Consider the following 15,070-nt stretch of genomic DNA (forward strand, 5'->3'; position numbering starts at 1 on the left):
ATAGCACAGCCTCTCTGACAGGTTCCTTTGTCCTTGTAAATGCTGGACTCCATGGATAACCCTCCCCATCTTTATAGGAATTTCACACTTAATCTGAACATCTCCAATTCACTTAAACATTTCTTCCTTACTCAATTAAAAAATAAAATAAAAAATCTTGGAATAAATTTGTGACACATCTGCAAAGCAGTTGCTTGTGCATTCAGCGCCGAATTGAATACAGTGGTGCCTCGCAAGATGAAATTAATTCGTTCCGCAAGTTTTTTCTTCTTGCGAGTTTTTCGTCTTGCGAAGCAGAGTTTCACATAGGAATGCATTGAAAATCAATCAATGCGTTCCTATGGAGACCATCCGGGGACAGAGGGGAAGCGCCGCGCGCCTTCCCCTCTGTCCCCGGACCTGTTTTAAAGCAAGGGATGGGGCAGCGGGGAGCATCGCTTTTCCCCGTTGCCGCCCCTTGGTTCAAAAGGGGTCCGGGGACAGAGGGGAAGGCGCGCGCGCCTTCCCCTCTGTCCCCGGAGATTGCGGGGCTGGCAACGGGGAGAAGCGATCTTCTCCCCGCCGCCCCTTGCTTCAAAAGAGGTCCGGGGACAGCGGGGAAGATGCGCTGCGCTTCCCCGCTATCCCCGGAGCTTGCAGGGCAAGCTTCATTTTGCGAAGCAAGCCCATAGGGAAATGCGTCTTGTGAAGCGGCTAAGAAAATGAAAAACTCCTTCGTCTAGCGAGTTTTTCGTCTTCCGAGGCATTCGTCTTGCGGGGTACCACTGTATACAAGAAGTGTCCCCTGAACTGAAAAGGCAGATGGCTCAGTTTTGCTGAAGTAGCCTGCACTGACACATGGAAGCCACCTCCACACAATGCTTTCTCTGCACTGGTTCACCAAAACAATGATGTGGTTGTTGTGTCTGGCAAACATGGTTTTCCTTCTCCTCTGGACCAAATCTGACATGTGGGTGAAGATGCTGCCTGCTAATCACCTGGCATCACTATCGCCAGGCAGCGGCGTAGCGTGGGTAGTCAGCACCCGGGGCAAGGCAAGTAATTTGCGCCCCCTAGCCCGGGGCAAGGCAAGTAATTTGCGCCCCTAACCCCTAACCATGGTCATTAATACTGACGGCTCTACTCTGGGGCAAACTTCGTAGTGACTACTGCCCTCCGTGGTGTTGTTTTTGCAATTAAAGGACCCCTGCCTCAAATAAAGCATCTTGGGGATTGGGCACTGGGATTTGCCAAGGGAGCTGGGAATTGCAGTTCAGTGGCGGGTCAGGGGGAGAGGGTCCCTTCCGCGTCTGGGTGCCGCGGGCCCCTTTGCGCCAAGACGCACGTCTTTGGGCGTCGCGGCGCAGCCTTCTCGGTCTCCCTCCCCGGCCCGGCTAGCCCCGACGCGGCTTCTTTCTGGCGCGGGGAGGGGGCGCCTCTGGGGCCAGTGGGTTGGCCAGCCTCCGGCGCGGGTGGGCGGGCCCCGTCGGGGCGGGTGGGTGGCGTGGCGCTTGGTGCCGAAGCCTCCGCCCGCAGCACCCCATCGGGAGACCCAGCCGGAAGGAGCCTCGAGCCGGCTGTCGGACGCGGCTGAAGCAGCCAGGGCGGCATGGCAGGCGGCGGCGGCTCCCCGGCAACTCCATGCGGCCAGCCCTGCGCGCTGGCCGAGCCCCGCAGGTGAACGCTGCCCGTCGGTGAGGAGGGGCTGCCTGGCGCGCCTTCCGCAGCGAGCGCTGAGAGCCGCTGCCATGGGGCTCTGGGCGACTCCGGAGGCAGCGAGCGCGCCCCCCCAGAAGTTGCGCCCGGTGCGGCCGGCCCCCCTTGCACCCCCCACGCTACGCCACTGTCGCCAGGTGATGCTGCCCTCGGAAGCCCTGATCGTCAGGACGTCAAAGTGCAGTGCAGGGCTTGAAAATCTTTTTGCTTGGGTAACATTTCAGGTTTGGGTGTAATGATAAACTGCAGCTAATAGAAAACAGAAGTGACAGCTTCCAATCATTTCTGTTCAACAGCAGTGAAGAGGAAAGTGAAAAATGCAGGAGCCAAAAGCTGTGCACAACAGTTTTAGCATTACCTCTGAATCGGGCCATTGTTTTAAAAAGTGTGTACTGTCTATGTGGATTAAGATCTACTAGGCATCAGTTCAGTCCTGTAATTCCCATGTTTAAATGAGCCATTACTACTTCTGAGCAATTCTTTCCGATTTCCAGTCTCACAGGATCTGATCAACTTACGTTCTATCAACAGAAATCAGAGTCAGCCCAAAGGGAGACCTTTTACTAGTACCAAGAAGGCTTACATGGCTATCTTTGTCCCTCGAGAAACTTCATCAAAGTCAATGGCATTACACCAGAGATTAATTATCTGGTTAATTTAGGGGATTTCAAAAGCTAAGGAGGAAAACAGGGACTATTCAAGAGAGCCCAATGGTATTGGGGGAGGGGAGCCCTGGCTTTTTAAGTAAACTTATTTGGAATTTAGTGCCATTGAAATTATTAGTGCTTATATCAAATAAAGTTTATTTAGCACCAGGTATACAAGCAATACAAGAAGAAGTATTTGTCATTTATTTTATTTTTAACTTCAACAAGATCTTGTGGCATCTCATCCTGAACTATTTCTAAGAATGCCAGGGTTCTCTTAAAGCTTAATGGAGGCTTCTCAGTGAGAACAGAAATGACAGACAAGCTCTCCTAAAAGATGGCTTGTGCAACACTAGTGACCTTCCACTGCAATGCGTTGATGCATGCTCTTGTCTGTGCTTTAAGTTCACATGGGTCAGTGAGGAGGCCCAAGCCAGGGAACTGAATGTGTAATGACTCTCTTTTCTATGCTTTTTTGCTTTCTCTGTTTTACCTGTAAGTTGCCTTGGGGAAAAGGTGGCAAATAAATAAATATTATTGCTATTGTTATAATATTGTAAAACATCCTCCTTAACATTAGGGGTTCCATGGCAGACATGCAAGGTTTCCACAGGAGATGTCAATGTGAAAATCCTTCCTAGAAGGAAGACTGAAAAGCACTAAACTATAGAATCTCAGTTTCACCAAGGTGCAATGTCCGCAATGCTTTCATCCCTAGAGAAAAAAATCACTAAGGGTTGCATCCAAAGTGGCAGTAATACGTCTCCAAACAACACAATAATTTCCACTTGTGCAACAGGACTTCCTGCCTCCTTCCCCTGCACACCCCCTAAATGTGTCTGTGGGTTTCTCCATCCACCCAGAGGAGACTGGGAGAGGGTGGAGGGAGAAGAGGAAGTCCTGTTGTGCAAGCTGAAATCTTTACACTGATGGGACATGTTAGTTGGATATAGCCCTGAGAATGTTTAAAGTAAGGATTGCCTAGCTAAAATATTATAACCATATTACTTGAATCTGAATTTTTTCTAAACATTTTCTGCCACTCCCAGCCAGCTTCATTTAGCTGTTGACTTCAAACTCCTATCAGCCGCAGGCAGAATGGCGAATGGTTGGTGCTGATAGGAATTGAAGTCCAACAACAGCTAGAGGGCTACAGGTTCCCCCATCCCTGATTTAGCCCAATCATCAACCCACTTTAAGGAAATCAGGACTCCTTTCAAAAGATTTCTAATTTTTGCTGTCCTGATGTCTATCAGTATGAACAATAACCTGCTGAATTTTACATTACTACTCTTCCACATGACAAGTTCATGTGTTAGTTCATGCATTTCGTTATCAGCACAGCACAGTGCCGACAGTATTTTATTTTAATACTTCTATAAATTTTTTGTTTAAATCAAAAAATTGATGTATGAAGTCACTGTCACATTTTAAAAAGTATACAGAAAATTTTAAAAAGTATACATTTATCTTTAATTTTGGAGCCAAGGAAAAAGGCAAAGTTGCTAAAGAACTAATACGGTTTTTAAAAAAATACTTTCTGAATGACAATGAGCATGCACTACATATAGTTAATGAATTGCTTCCCATGAAATAGTGCATTTCAGTGAAATGCAGCTGAAGTTTCTTTCAGATAAGCAAATAAACTAAAGGTAATTTGAATGGACTCTTCCATATACTCAAAATGTTTAACTTTGTGCAACTTTATTTCACAGGAGCCCTGGCTAAACTACTGCTAGACATTTTCGCCTTGATTAATGGCTACTTAAATTAGAAAATAATGGCAAGACTGGGTGACAAGAGGCTGAAGAAAGTTAAGTCTACGTCATATTTACCTTGCAGATTCAGGATCTAAAATCAGGGCTTCGATTGCATGCGATATCAATAAGCAACCTTGCTGCTGTCTGACGTGATGTTAAAGGTGAACAAATGAAACTGGCAAAATCAAATTAATATTACATGGTTCATTAAAATAATGGCCGTAAGTTACTAAAATCAGCATGGCCTTAATTTCTGGGGAGATCATTAATTTGAGCAACTTGAATTTAAGCAACTTGATTCTACAGACCACTTCACACATATACCTGGTTTGGATACAATTGCTGAACCAGAGTTTAGCCCTATGCAAGGGAGCGTCAGGTCCATGCACTCCCCCCCCTCCCCCATTTTGGTCATGAACAGGAGATTTGAAACGTTTGGACTCAAGCTATTTACTGGTTTGCCTGCACCCATACTAATCTGCCAACATCACCGTTTTGGAAGCTCACCTTCTGTGCCCAACCCTCAGGTCAGCAGGGTGGGTGACCGTGAGGGAGAGATCCTTGCCCATGGTGGCATCATAGCTACAGAGCTCCCTCCCACTGAACCTGTGCCAAATCTCTACATTGCATTGTCTTCCAGAAGGCGCTGAAGAAGAGCCTTCTAGGTATGATGCTTGACAGCTGGGTAATGGCCTGACACAATGATCTCAAGTGCTAAGTTCTGGCAAACAAACTCTGGTGTTTGGTGTTGGCTTTCAAAGAAAACTGGCACGCTGAATTTGTAAGAAAGTTATGTTCTCCCCATGTCCTAAGCTCCAGTAATAAATTCTTAAGAGTCATCTTTACAAGGCATATCCTTAGAGAAAAATAACCAAGCCCTGCGCTTTGAAAAGTAGGATACAGCTCCACATTCCTCAAAGTTGCTGAGTCTGCATCAAAAGATGATTGATAGAGATCTCCGTATCTTGCAGCTAGGTTCCTGAATTCTTCCATGGAGAGTTTCATCTGTAGCAGCAAAAGGGGCGGGGACAAAAACAAAGCACTACTCATGATTGATTGCACTGAACTGAACTAATATTTTTGTTTCTTTGTATATCCTTGTGCTATGCTCACTTTTCTCATTTGTTTCCATTAGGTCATAAATTGAAAAGGTCAAACAAATACACCGCAGAACCCCTGCACTGGGCCCTCATATCACTGGCTCAACTGGCAAGACTGTACCTTCTCTCCATCCTGTCTTGGGATGCAGGCTCGCCTGAAGCCAACTGAGCTTCCCTGCTTTCTTTGGCTCCCATTAGCAGCCCCTAACATATAGAACCAGCAGGTGATTCTTGGCAATTACAACTTGCACCTCAAACGTATCACTTCTCTCTTTGCCTTTGCCTCACTTCTTGCACCGTCCAAGTCCCTCCTCCCTGTCAATTTGCTCTTCAGATTTCTCCCTGATCCTGGTTTCACAATCCGATTCGTGCCTTTCTGCCACCCTGCCCATCTAAATTAGGTTAGGCTCTATTAGGAGCAGGGCCTTTTCTATTGTGGAATATTCTCTTCTGTAAGACCTGCCTGGCTAAATCAATTCTTGCTTTTAAGAGGCAAATGAAAACCACGGCACTCTGCCAGACTTTTGGAATCTGAAGGTTGAAATCTCTGATACTAGATTTTTAAAAGGATTATTAATTTGCTCTAGTTTGCTTTATGAATTTTCAAAGTGTGTTTTGTGGCAATTTTGGAGGATCCTTGTGTGTCAAAATGCAGGGTACTCATTTACGGGACAAAGCAGTTCAGTGGGGAAGGGAGAATCCAAACCCTTTCCAGTCTAATACCAGCCCAGGCAGAAGGTCAAGGGGGCTGACAGAGGGAAAATAAGGTCCAAGGTTGATATATTTTCCCCCTCCCTTACAAGGGGAGTGCTTGTATATTGGGGAATGGGTCAAAATAGCCCACATAATGAGTCATTGTGAATACCCCTAACTATGGCTTGATGTGACGACTGAACTAGGTTTGTTTTTGGCTTACTTATCATGGTTTGTTTTTGGCTTACTTATCATGGTTTGCTGAACTGAAACAAACCACCACCCCCAGTTCTGGCATTCTTGTAAGCCAGAGATTTTGTTTAGTTTCCTCTGTGCACTAGGAGGGAGGAGCAAAGGGGACAAGATTGGAGCATTCACTGTAAGAGATTAACTCTGGTGCAAGCAAGACTAAAGCAGGGCAGGAACATCTAAACAAATCAACTGCCATATGAATTCTGTGAAGTCAAAGTGCTAACATACCCCAGAATGCAAGCAAGCAAGGAGAGACTAAGTACTTCCACTGGGAGTACCTTTCACTGAAAAAGCTATGTTTCTGGCCTCCATATAAGGTAGAACCTTTAGCAGGGCATCATGAAACAGATCTTACTATGCTAAATCAGAGATGGGGAACATGTAGGCCTCTAAATGTTGTTGGACTCCAGCTCCCATAATTCCCTGCCAGTGTGACCTGTGGTCGGGGATGATGGGAGTTCATAGCTCCTGGGCACAGGCGCTAAGCAACATTCTTTCTGCAGAAGGTCTGTACCTTTTCAACATGTTTATAGGAGAACACGGTGGCTTCTGCCCATTGCAAAAGGAGCCTCATTCTTTAATGATCGGCTGAATTGCAGCTAATGGTCACTTTTTTGGTCAGTGTCCACTGTTCATTGTTTTCATCTCAGCACACCAAGCCACGTAAAAATATAACTGCACGTTCATAACAGGGGAAACTGGAGCACATGCCTGGTTGGAAATGCGTCCACACCGCTGAAGGTCACTGCCTGAGGTCATGACAATGGTTGTGGCAATGGCAGGTGGAGGACTAGTCTTCAGGCTATTACAAGTGCAGATGAGCTGAGAGAAAGCCTGAAGGAGGTCAATCCGGAGTTTGACAAACCCGCACTGAAAGCTCAAAGGGTTAAGGGGTGTGCTGGCAGCCTGAAAGACAAACAAAACACAGAGTCAGAACTTTGAGACTGGTGACCCAAGCCAAAAGCCATTGAAGAATGCCCTTTCGATTTTAGAAATCATTTCTCTAGAAGAACACTTTGTTTAGATAATGTGGGATATTTGGGGGATTATGTATTAGTATTCAGAAGAACATTCCACGGGTGAACTTTATGGATGACAGCTCCCACAGATATTCAGAAGTTGCTACTGCTGCTTGGAGCAGGGGGATAGACTTTTACAAGATTTAGATTAATAAGGAAACGTAATTTAGATTAGGAGTGGGTAGAGTTCAGGCCTGTGAGATCTACTTTGTTTTTTACAAGTACCGCAAGAATTACCAAGTCCGATGCAAAAAACAGCAGAATCCCCAACCTGTCAGTGTCTCAGACCTTCTAAGTCAGCCCTCAGATCCACTCCACCCAATTAGCTCACCCAGCTCAAGGAGATGCATGCCAGGCCAGTTCCCTCATCCACAATTAAATCAGAAGGTCCGGCAGATGAGCAGCTTCATACGCAAAAGACCCAGGATTGGGGAGTCCAGAAATGGGCTATCTGTAACCCTGCTAGAACCAATGACCCCATCCCTCCACCCCGTCACATCTCCCTCAAACTCATAATCACCCCAGTAGAGGTCTCTGCCGAGTAGAGAAAGGTCCTAATTTCCAATACCTCCTTTCTCTCTGCACTAGGCACCTTCAAAAATTTATCATCACGCAAGCATTAGGATAATGTGTGGCCAGAGCTGAAGAAAAGGGAGAAGCAGCCGTGTTTTCCAGTGCCAATTTAAAAAATGAGCAGCCACAATAGCAGCAGATTTCTAAGGAAGGATATAAGGATATGTATCTGCCCAGCCTTTGTGAAGGATGATATTCTGATCCTAGATTGGCTTGAGAACCCAAGTTAAGGGCCAAAGATGTAGATGGAGACAGAGGAGAAAGAAAAGGACAGAGCATATGCATTTGTAAATGGCATGTAGACACACAGCTTGTATGCATTCAGCAGCAATACTTTCTGAATTAACATATTTGTCAGAGTTCTGCGGATGTCCAAGCTAATAAACAAAGCTCTGTGATTTCCATATACAAAGGGCACAATAAAAGGCACATGAAACAACCAAATCAGTATTTGCCCAGAGAGATGAACAAACTACTTAGCTGCCTTTTTAAAGCTTCATAAGAAACAATTACTGGTTAATAAAAGGCTCAAACTAGGGCACATACATTGCAAAGGCAACCTAAAACATCAATTTTCTCATACTGTGGTTCTTCTATTGAAACGGGCACTATTTTTGTCACGATAAGCAATTAAATACATTTTCTGCTCCATATAAACCAAGCTCTATCTTATTTCTGCTTGCCTGAGCTGACAAATTGCCTTCTTCTGGAGTCAGAAATGTTCACGCACACATTGTGCAACACAGGACTGCAGCAATTCAATAGAACTGGCAAGTTAAATAAACCTTGAGCTTGTCTTCTTCCTACCACATCAAGGGACTCACTTTGAAGACAATGTATTTATATCCTGTAATTTTTGAGATCAAATTTGGACAAACTGTGTCTCACCACAACATGTATCCCCCTCAAGGTGCTTTTCTGCAGGCTCTCCCCCTTCCCTGAGGAGAAAATGGCTTTTCTGGCTCTTTGAATAGCCATGGCAATGAAAAATCAGGACAGAGGGTATAGGGCCATTCCTATCCTCACTACAAACCTGCAAGGTAGATTAAGGAGAGACCAAGCCAAATTTACCTCTGGGGTGAGGCTGGATTGATCTCTGCCTGTCTGAATTCAGTCCAATGTTCTAACCACAACAACACACTGAACTGAGCAAAGCTTTGAAAATGAAGAAGCTTAAGAATGCATATTCATTACTTGGCCACGTCTCATGCTTCCCACACCCATTTTAAGTGGTAGATCCAGAATTTCTTGGATTGGTTATTTATGTCAGAATAAGCTTATGCAACATGGTCCATAATAAGGTCAAGCCGAGCCTCCAACACATTAATGCAAATAATCCACAAATGATGTCGTTGTTCATGTAACCAAAATACAAATTAGTTGCTGTTTCTCTACTGCATAATATATTTCCAGTGCAGCAGGGCAAGTCCCTCTCCCTGGCTAAGCATTTCAAGAATGCAGAACACAGTTCCATTCCGGCAAATGCAACCGAAAGTAAACAAAAGGGGAGGAAAGGTCTTCGTTTTACGAGGAGAACTCCCATGACTCTTGGCTGATTGCACAAGGAATCCGAGATCGTTCACACTGCAGCCAAGACTGCTATTGTTCAATCTCTGCCTCCTGTGCACTCATGTGATGATAAATGTTAATGTGAGCATGAAAGCAGTGGGTTCATACCTACTCTGTCAAACAGCAGTAGTTTACTGGTTTAATTATTACAGGAGTAAGCTACCTTACTGATGAAATTATTGCTGGAGTCTTGCACTGCCAACATGCCAATTCGGTAGCGACCAATCCACTCAGACGGCCATGTAGACAGAAAGAAGGGGAAGATCTTAAACGCTAAAGTTCTTGCTGGAATAAGCTACTGCTGCTTAAGAAAGTAGGTGTAAGCGCAACATTTGTTCTTCCAAGACATCTGAAGAAGAGTCTAGTTAGAAACAGTAGTGAAAAAGGACAATTGCTTTAACCCACAGGTCTACAACAAGTAAAGGGTGGGGGGGGGAGAATTCACACTGACCGTTAAGGATGCTATTCCTTTGTGGTAAGATTTCAGTGACTCAGCAATACAGGAAAGTGCTGAACTATAATCATCCTTTTGCAGCCCTGTCAGGCCCTGCTCTGCATGGGAGAACTCCTTCAAGCTGTTTAGCCAGAAGTAGAAGTGTTCTGAAGCCACCTGAGTCAGCAAGCTTTGATACAGCTCTCTGGCCATGCCATGGTTACCCTGTGCAGGGCAACAAGAGAGAGATTTACAGACAAAAACAAAACAAAACTCTGCACTTAAACCAAACGATAAAACAGGATCAGAATACAGTAATATGAAATCGTCAAAAACATTTCAAAGTTGTTCTTGCCATTTAAAGCTTGAATATATCCCACAAGTGGAACCTTGCTGAGAAACTTGCTCTCCCCACTGAAAGGCCTTAGTTTTTCCCAATGAAATCTAAAATAGTGCCCCTGCTCAAGATGAGTGCTCCAGTTAACAGCTGCCAAAATGGGACTCTACAAAATGGTATCCAGACCCTACTATGTCTCCAATGAAATCAGCTGACTTTTTTGTTGTAAAATTAGCTGAGGGGAATTGGTCCATCAATAGCTGCAATCTGGCAGGTAGAATTGTTTTAATTTAGCATGCTTTCACATATTTTAACTCTACTTATTCTTTAAAAAAGACCCTAGTACAGCACAAAAAAATGCAGCCACTTTATATCACGTAGGTGGGGCAATTATCTCCCCAAAAGGTTACAGCCTTCATGGGGAATTTAAGGAGTACAAAGAGTTACCGTATTTTTCGCCCTATAGGTCGCACTTTTTCCCCTCCAAAAATTAAGGGGAAATGTGTATGCGTCCTATGGGGAGAATGCAGGCTTCAGGAAGCTCTCCGCAAGCCTTGGGAGCCCGCGGGAGTTCCCGTCGGGCTCCCTAGGCTTGTGGATAGCAGCCTGCATCTCGAAGCCTGGGGCGAGCTGCACAGCGCACCCTGGGCTTTGGTTCCCCGACCTGGTTTGGAGGCTGGCGGCGGGGAGAAGCGCACTTCTCCCCATTGCCAGCCCCACAAGCTCAGGGGACAGCGGGGAGGCGGAGCGCCGCCATCCCGCTGTTCCCCAACCTGGTTTGGGCTTCAGGCAGATATCCGCAAGGCGTCGGAGCCCGGCGGGAAGTCGCGACGGTCTCCCAAGGCTTGCTGAGAGCTGCCTGTTCTGGGGGCTGGGGTCGGGGGAAGCTCGGGCTTCTCCCGCCCCAGCCCCGTGCCTGGGGGGCGAAATATTTTTTTTTCTTTATTCCCCCCCCCAAAAAAACTAGGTGCGTCCTATGGGCTGGAGCGCCCTATGGAGCGAAAAATACGGTACTTTCAACTCAGTCAATTAGCTTTGCTTATTGGGGAAACCAGAAATTATAAAATATGGATCACACATACCATTCTGGAAGCTTGTCTGGCAATCCTGTAAGCTGTCCATCCATTGGAGACATTTTCAAGCTGTTGTTTGATAACAGTTTTCACTTCAGAGGATAAAGTCTTCTGGCTGGCAACAAATATCACAGTAGCAAGAGATACCTAACAAGGAAGGAATAGTGCAAAGCTGAATGAAAAAATAGATCACACAGACCCTAGCCACAAATAATGTGGAATCATAGTCTGCCATCACCAGCATGAGCTTTGGTCTCATCAGGTCCACCCCCCACTTGCACAATGAATACAGTTGTACCTTGGATCCCAAACACCTTGCGAGTCGAACGTTTTGGATCCTGAACACCGAAAACCCAGAGTGAGTGTTCCAGTTTGCGAACGTTCTTTGGAATCCTGCAGCCAATCGGAAGCCGTGCCTTGGTTTCTGAACACTTTGGAAGGCAAACAGACTTCCAGAACAGATTCCGTTTGACATCCAAGGTACAACTGTAGTTATGTACCTGGTTCACTAGTAAATTTGCTAGTAAAAAACTAGTAAATTTGTCTTCCAATCAGAATCACAATGACAAATTAGGATCAAACTACAATGCAATCCTGGTTTGTGGGGAAACGGGGGGTTACACAAACCATAGTTTGCTAGGTTTAGACAAAACAGCATTGCTGCTAAACCAGGAGTGGTAAGTACTTTATTCAATCTCTGACCACCACAACAGGAGGAATATAGAAGGGGAAGGCAGAGTTCAAGGTTCATATTCCTTAAACCACAGTTTAGTGCTACATTTGAATAGTTTTCTGTTACTTTCTTTGAAAGGTTAACCACTCTAATACCAAACAAGTGGTATTGCTTGCAAGTGGGTCTGTCTGAAAAGGATTGCAAGCTCTGGCAAGTAAACATGGGGTTATATACAACTGGAGCACTGAAATCAATGTGTAGGTCTAGCTTAAGGCCACTGATTTCAACTGGTCTACTCTGAGAACAACTTAGCTGGATACAACCAATGGTAGTGAAATGGCTTTATGCCCTCATAAAAGCCCCGTTAAATCAAATTACGAATCCAGCACCTGTGATCATTCAGGTATCACCAGAAGGGCATTAAAACAACAGCTCTGCATTATTGCTTTGCAACTTGCATTCAGCACTGCCTCATGGCTAATGATTGATGTGAGAATTTGCTTAATCCCCCCTTTAAAGCCATTTAAGCTAATGTCACCTTCACATCTTATGAGCACAATTCCATAAATTATGTGCTATTTGAAGTGCTTCTTCTTGTCTGTCCTGCATCTACTGCTAATCCATTTCACCGACTGATCCAATTTCTAGTCTTATATGAGAGGGCAAAAAACCCTGCTTTCTCCACACCAGACATAATTTCACGAGCCTCTACTATATCCAGCCTTTAGACATGTTCTTTCCTAAACAAAAAAGCCTTTTCTGGTACGGAAGGCGTTCTAATCCCTTGATTCTGGTGGTCCTTTTCTACACTTTCCCATTTGTTATTGAGATTTACAAAGATATTAAAAAGTAGAAAAACATTCAGCAACACAATCCCAATAAATAACTGGAACAAAATTACATGAAAATGTTGTATAGCAAACAACAGGCTGTTTCAGCCCTCTGCCCATTATATCTGAAACACCTTTATTATTTTCACATACAGCAGTGTGTGGGATCAGGCAGCTCTGCCCAAAGCCTGCCACTTCCCAGGGCCTGTTCCCTGTGCATCAGCAAGAGAGCTGAGGGAACTTCCTCTCTGCCTTGGCTAGCACTGGCAAGGCAGTTTGTGCATGTTTGTGGCACTTGATGGCAATGTGTTCAAATGCTGAGTTGTTGCCTGCTGCCCTCAACTGATACCTGCACCCACACAATGTACTTCAACACCTCCACAGTTGAGTAAAGTCACTCCCCAACCCATATTATCCGTGGATTGGGCAAGATTCAAATCAAATGGGGTGTGCATAAGGGCTGCCACTTGGGCAATACAAAAACCATGCAGACATAAGATGCATCAAATCCACTTTGAGCTGTCCTGTGTCTACAGCCATGGTGGAAGTGGGTAAGACTTTTTACAGTGGTGCTGTCATTTCCAGGCCAAGCTGACCACCCATGTAAAACAAGTGCCACCTACTGGACTGAAGGAGGATTAAGATTAATAAGACTGCAAATATACTCCTAAATGGATGTGTTTCAGGTTTGGGATGCAGACTTTTAAGTTTCCTTTACTTGCTAAAAAACATCTGTTTGATGCTTACTTAATAGAAGTTAAACTACCATATTTAACATGCCATTCCCCTGTATCATCAAGTTCAATGGGATTTTTTTTCATTTACTTTATTAAAAATGCTCTCTTCCTCTACACACACACACACACACACACACACACACAGAGCTCTTTCAGTAATCACATTGACTTCATGAAATCCAAGGTGTTCCAGTGAAATCATTATTTAATTAAAAAAGCCAACTGTCTATCTAGCACTGCATCTAGTAGCCAAACAAGCTTCTCTACTGACTGAACATTCAGTTGATATCTAAAACAGTGCTCTGATGCTAATCCCTCATATTTGTTAGACAGAAGCATGTCGACTTTGAAAATAAAGGGTTTTTTTTTTTAAAGAATCATGACTAGTGGCAACCATAGGTTAGATGAAGGATAGGTCTGCCCACATATATGCTTTCAAACTTGTTGGACCAGTGGTTTGTCATAATGTGCTTTCACTCTCTCACAAGTTCATAGACACATTCCTCCAGTACCACAGGTAGGAAACGAGAAGCAATGAAATCCTTTCGTGTAAAATTGTTATCCAAAACCACTATGCATTTCTCTACAACAGGTTTGATAACCAAAAATGAAAAGAGAAGTAACAAGTCTTTTAAACATGAAAGCTAATGCCGTGAAAGAATGGGATAGAAAAAAACATGGCAAAGGATACAAGGATACAAAAAAAAGAGAAAGAAACCCCATGGTGAGAAGAGAAAGCAAAAAACACAGCAATGTTGTAACTGCATCATGGTTTGAACTGCAATGAGGCAAGTTGACTGTTACACAACATGCAATACTACATGTTTACAAAATGATTATTCAATCCAATGGTACCCAGGTCCAGTTGCTATATCTGGAATCAATGTTGCTCACCAAAAGCTCTTGCTGTTTATCAGATGCAGATCGTCCAATCACTTTATAGAGATCCATCAGGTCCCCCAGCATTCCGTCTCCCAAGACCGGTAACTGCATGGCAATGGCTGCCAAGCAGTGGCACATGAGAATCCTGGCAGCATCTTGTGCGCTGTGCAGCTGTGTCAACAAGGACTCCACAATGGACTGGCTCAGGTGGGGGCGGCACTTGGCCAGCTTCACCATGCAAGTGAGCGCTATCTGCATTGGGGGAAAACAAAAAAACGCTCGTTCAACATTCATCACAAATCTGTCAAACGCTACTTGCTTTTGGTCACAACACTCATGTAACCATGAAGCTGCAAAATAAAGGAGAAACCAAAAAACACAAAGGCATTCTGCCAAACCACCAAACCCTCTAAACTAAAGAACATGCAGGGAGGATTCAGATTTAGGAAGTGCACAGAGAGAGGAGAGGGAATGGAAGTTACACTGCAGAGCCAGAAGTCCTTGCACTAATGGAAATGTTTTGTTGGATACTGCCTTTAAGCTTCTGTACAGCAGACCCTTCCAGCTTTGGGAATCATCAGCTGCTTCTAAACTTAAAACTAAGCTGGGCTGATTACATCCTGCCTAAAAAGGATAAACTGTGATTAGCTTAAAGTATGATTCATTGGAAGAAGCCAGGATCAAACTGTGGTTTATGTGGTTTAAACATAGGATAGCACTCTAGTCCCATCTACGTTCTGTTTTTTACAAAGATGAGACTCATGCGATATACAGTCAACACATATAATATTACTACT

The 15,070-nt window shown here is 44.5% G+C and overlaps 1 protein-coding gene across 2 annotated transcripts in view; it reads right to left on the bottom strand.

Annotated features, from left to right (window-relative positions):
- Positions 1-15,070, bottom strand: part of INTS7 (integrator complex subunit 7) — a 42,674-nt gene that overhangs the window by 7,996 nt on the left and 19,608 nt on the right. For both annotated transcript variants that reach the window (XM_081903836.1, XM_081903837.1), the window contains 6 exons: positions 14,286-14,525; positions 11,161-11,298; positions 9,760-9,966; positions 6,859-7,053; positions 5,004-5,107; positions 4,178-4,246 (listed from right to left, as the gene is read on the bottom strand). In XM_081903836.1, the coding sequence (XP_081759962.1) occupies positions 4,178-4,246; positions 5,004-5,107; positions 6,859-7,053; positions 9,760-9,966; positions 11,161-11,298; positions 14,286-14,525 (953 nt within the window). The remainder of the gene's footprint in view (positions 1-4,177; positions 4,247-5,003; positions 5,108-6,858; positions 7,054-9,759; positions 9,967-11,160; positions 11,299-14,285; positions 14,526-15,070) is intronic.

This window comes from Podarcis melisellensis (assembly GCF_964234715.1).
Source record: "Podarcis melisellensis genome assembly, chromosome: 3".
Taxonomy (NCBI): Eukaryota; Metazoa; Chordata; class Lepidosauria; order Squamata; family Lacertidae; genus Podarcis; species Podarcis melisellensis.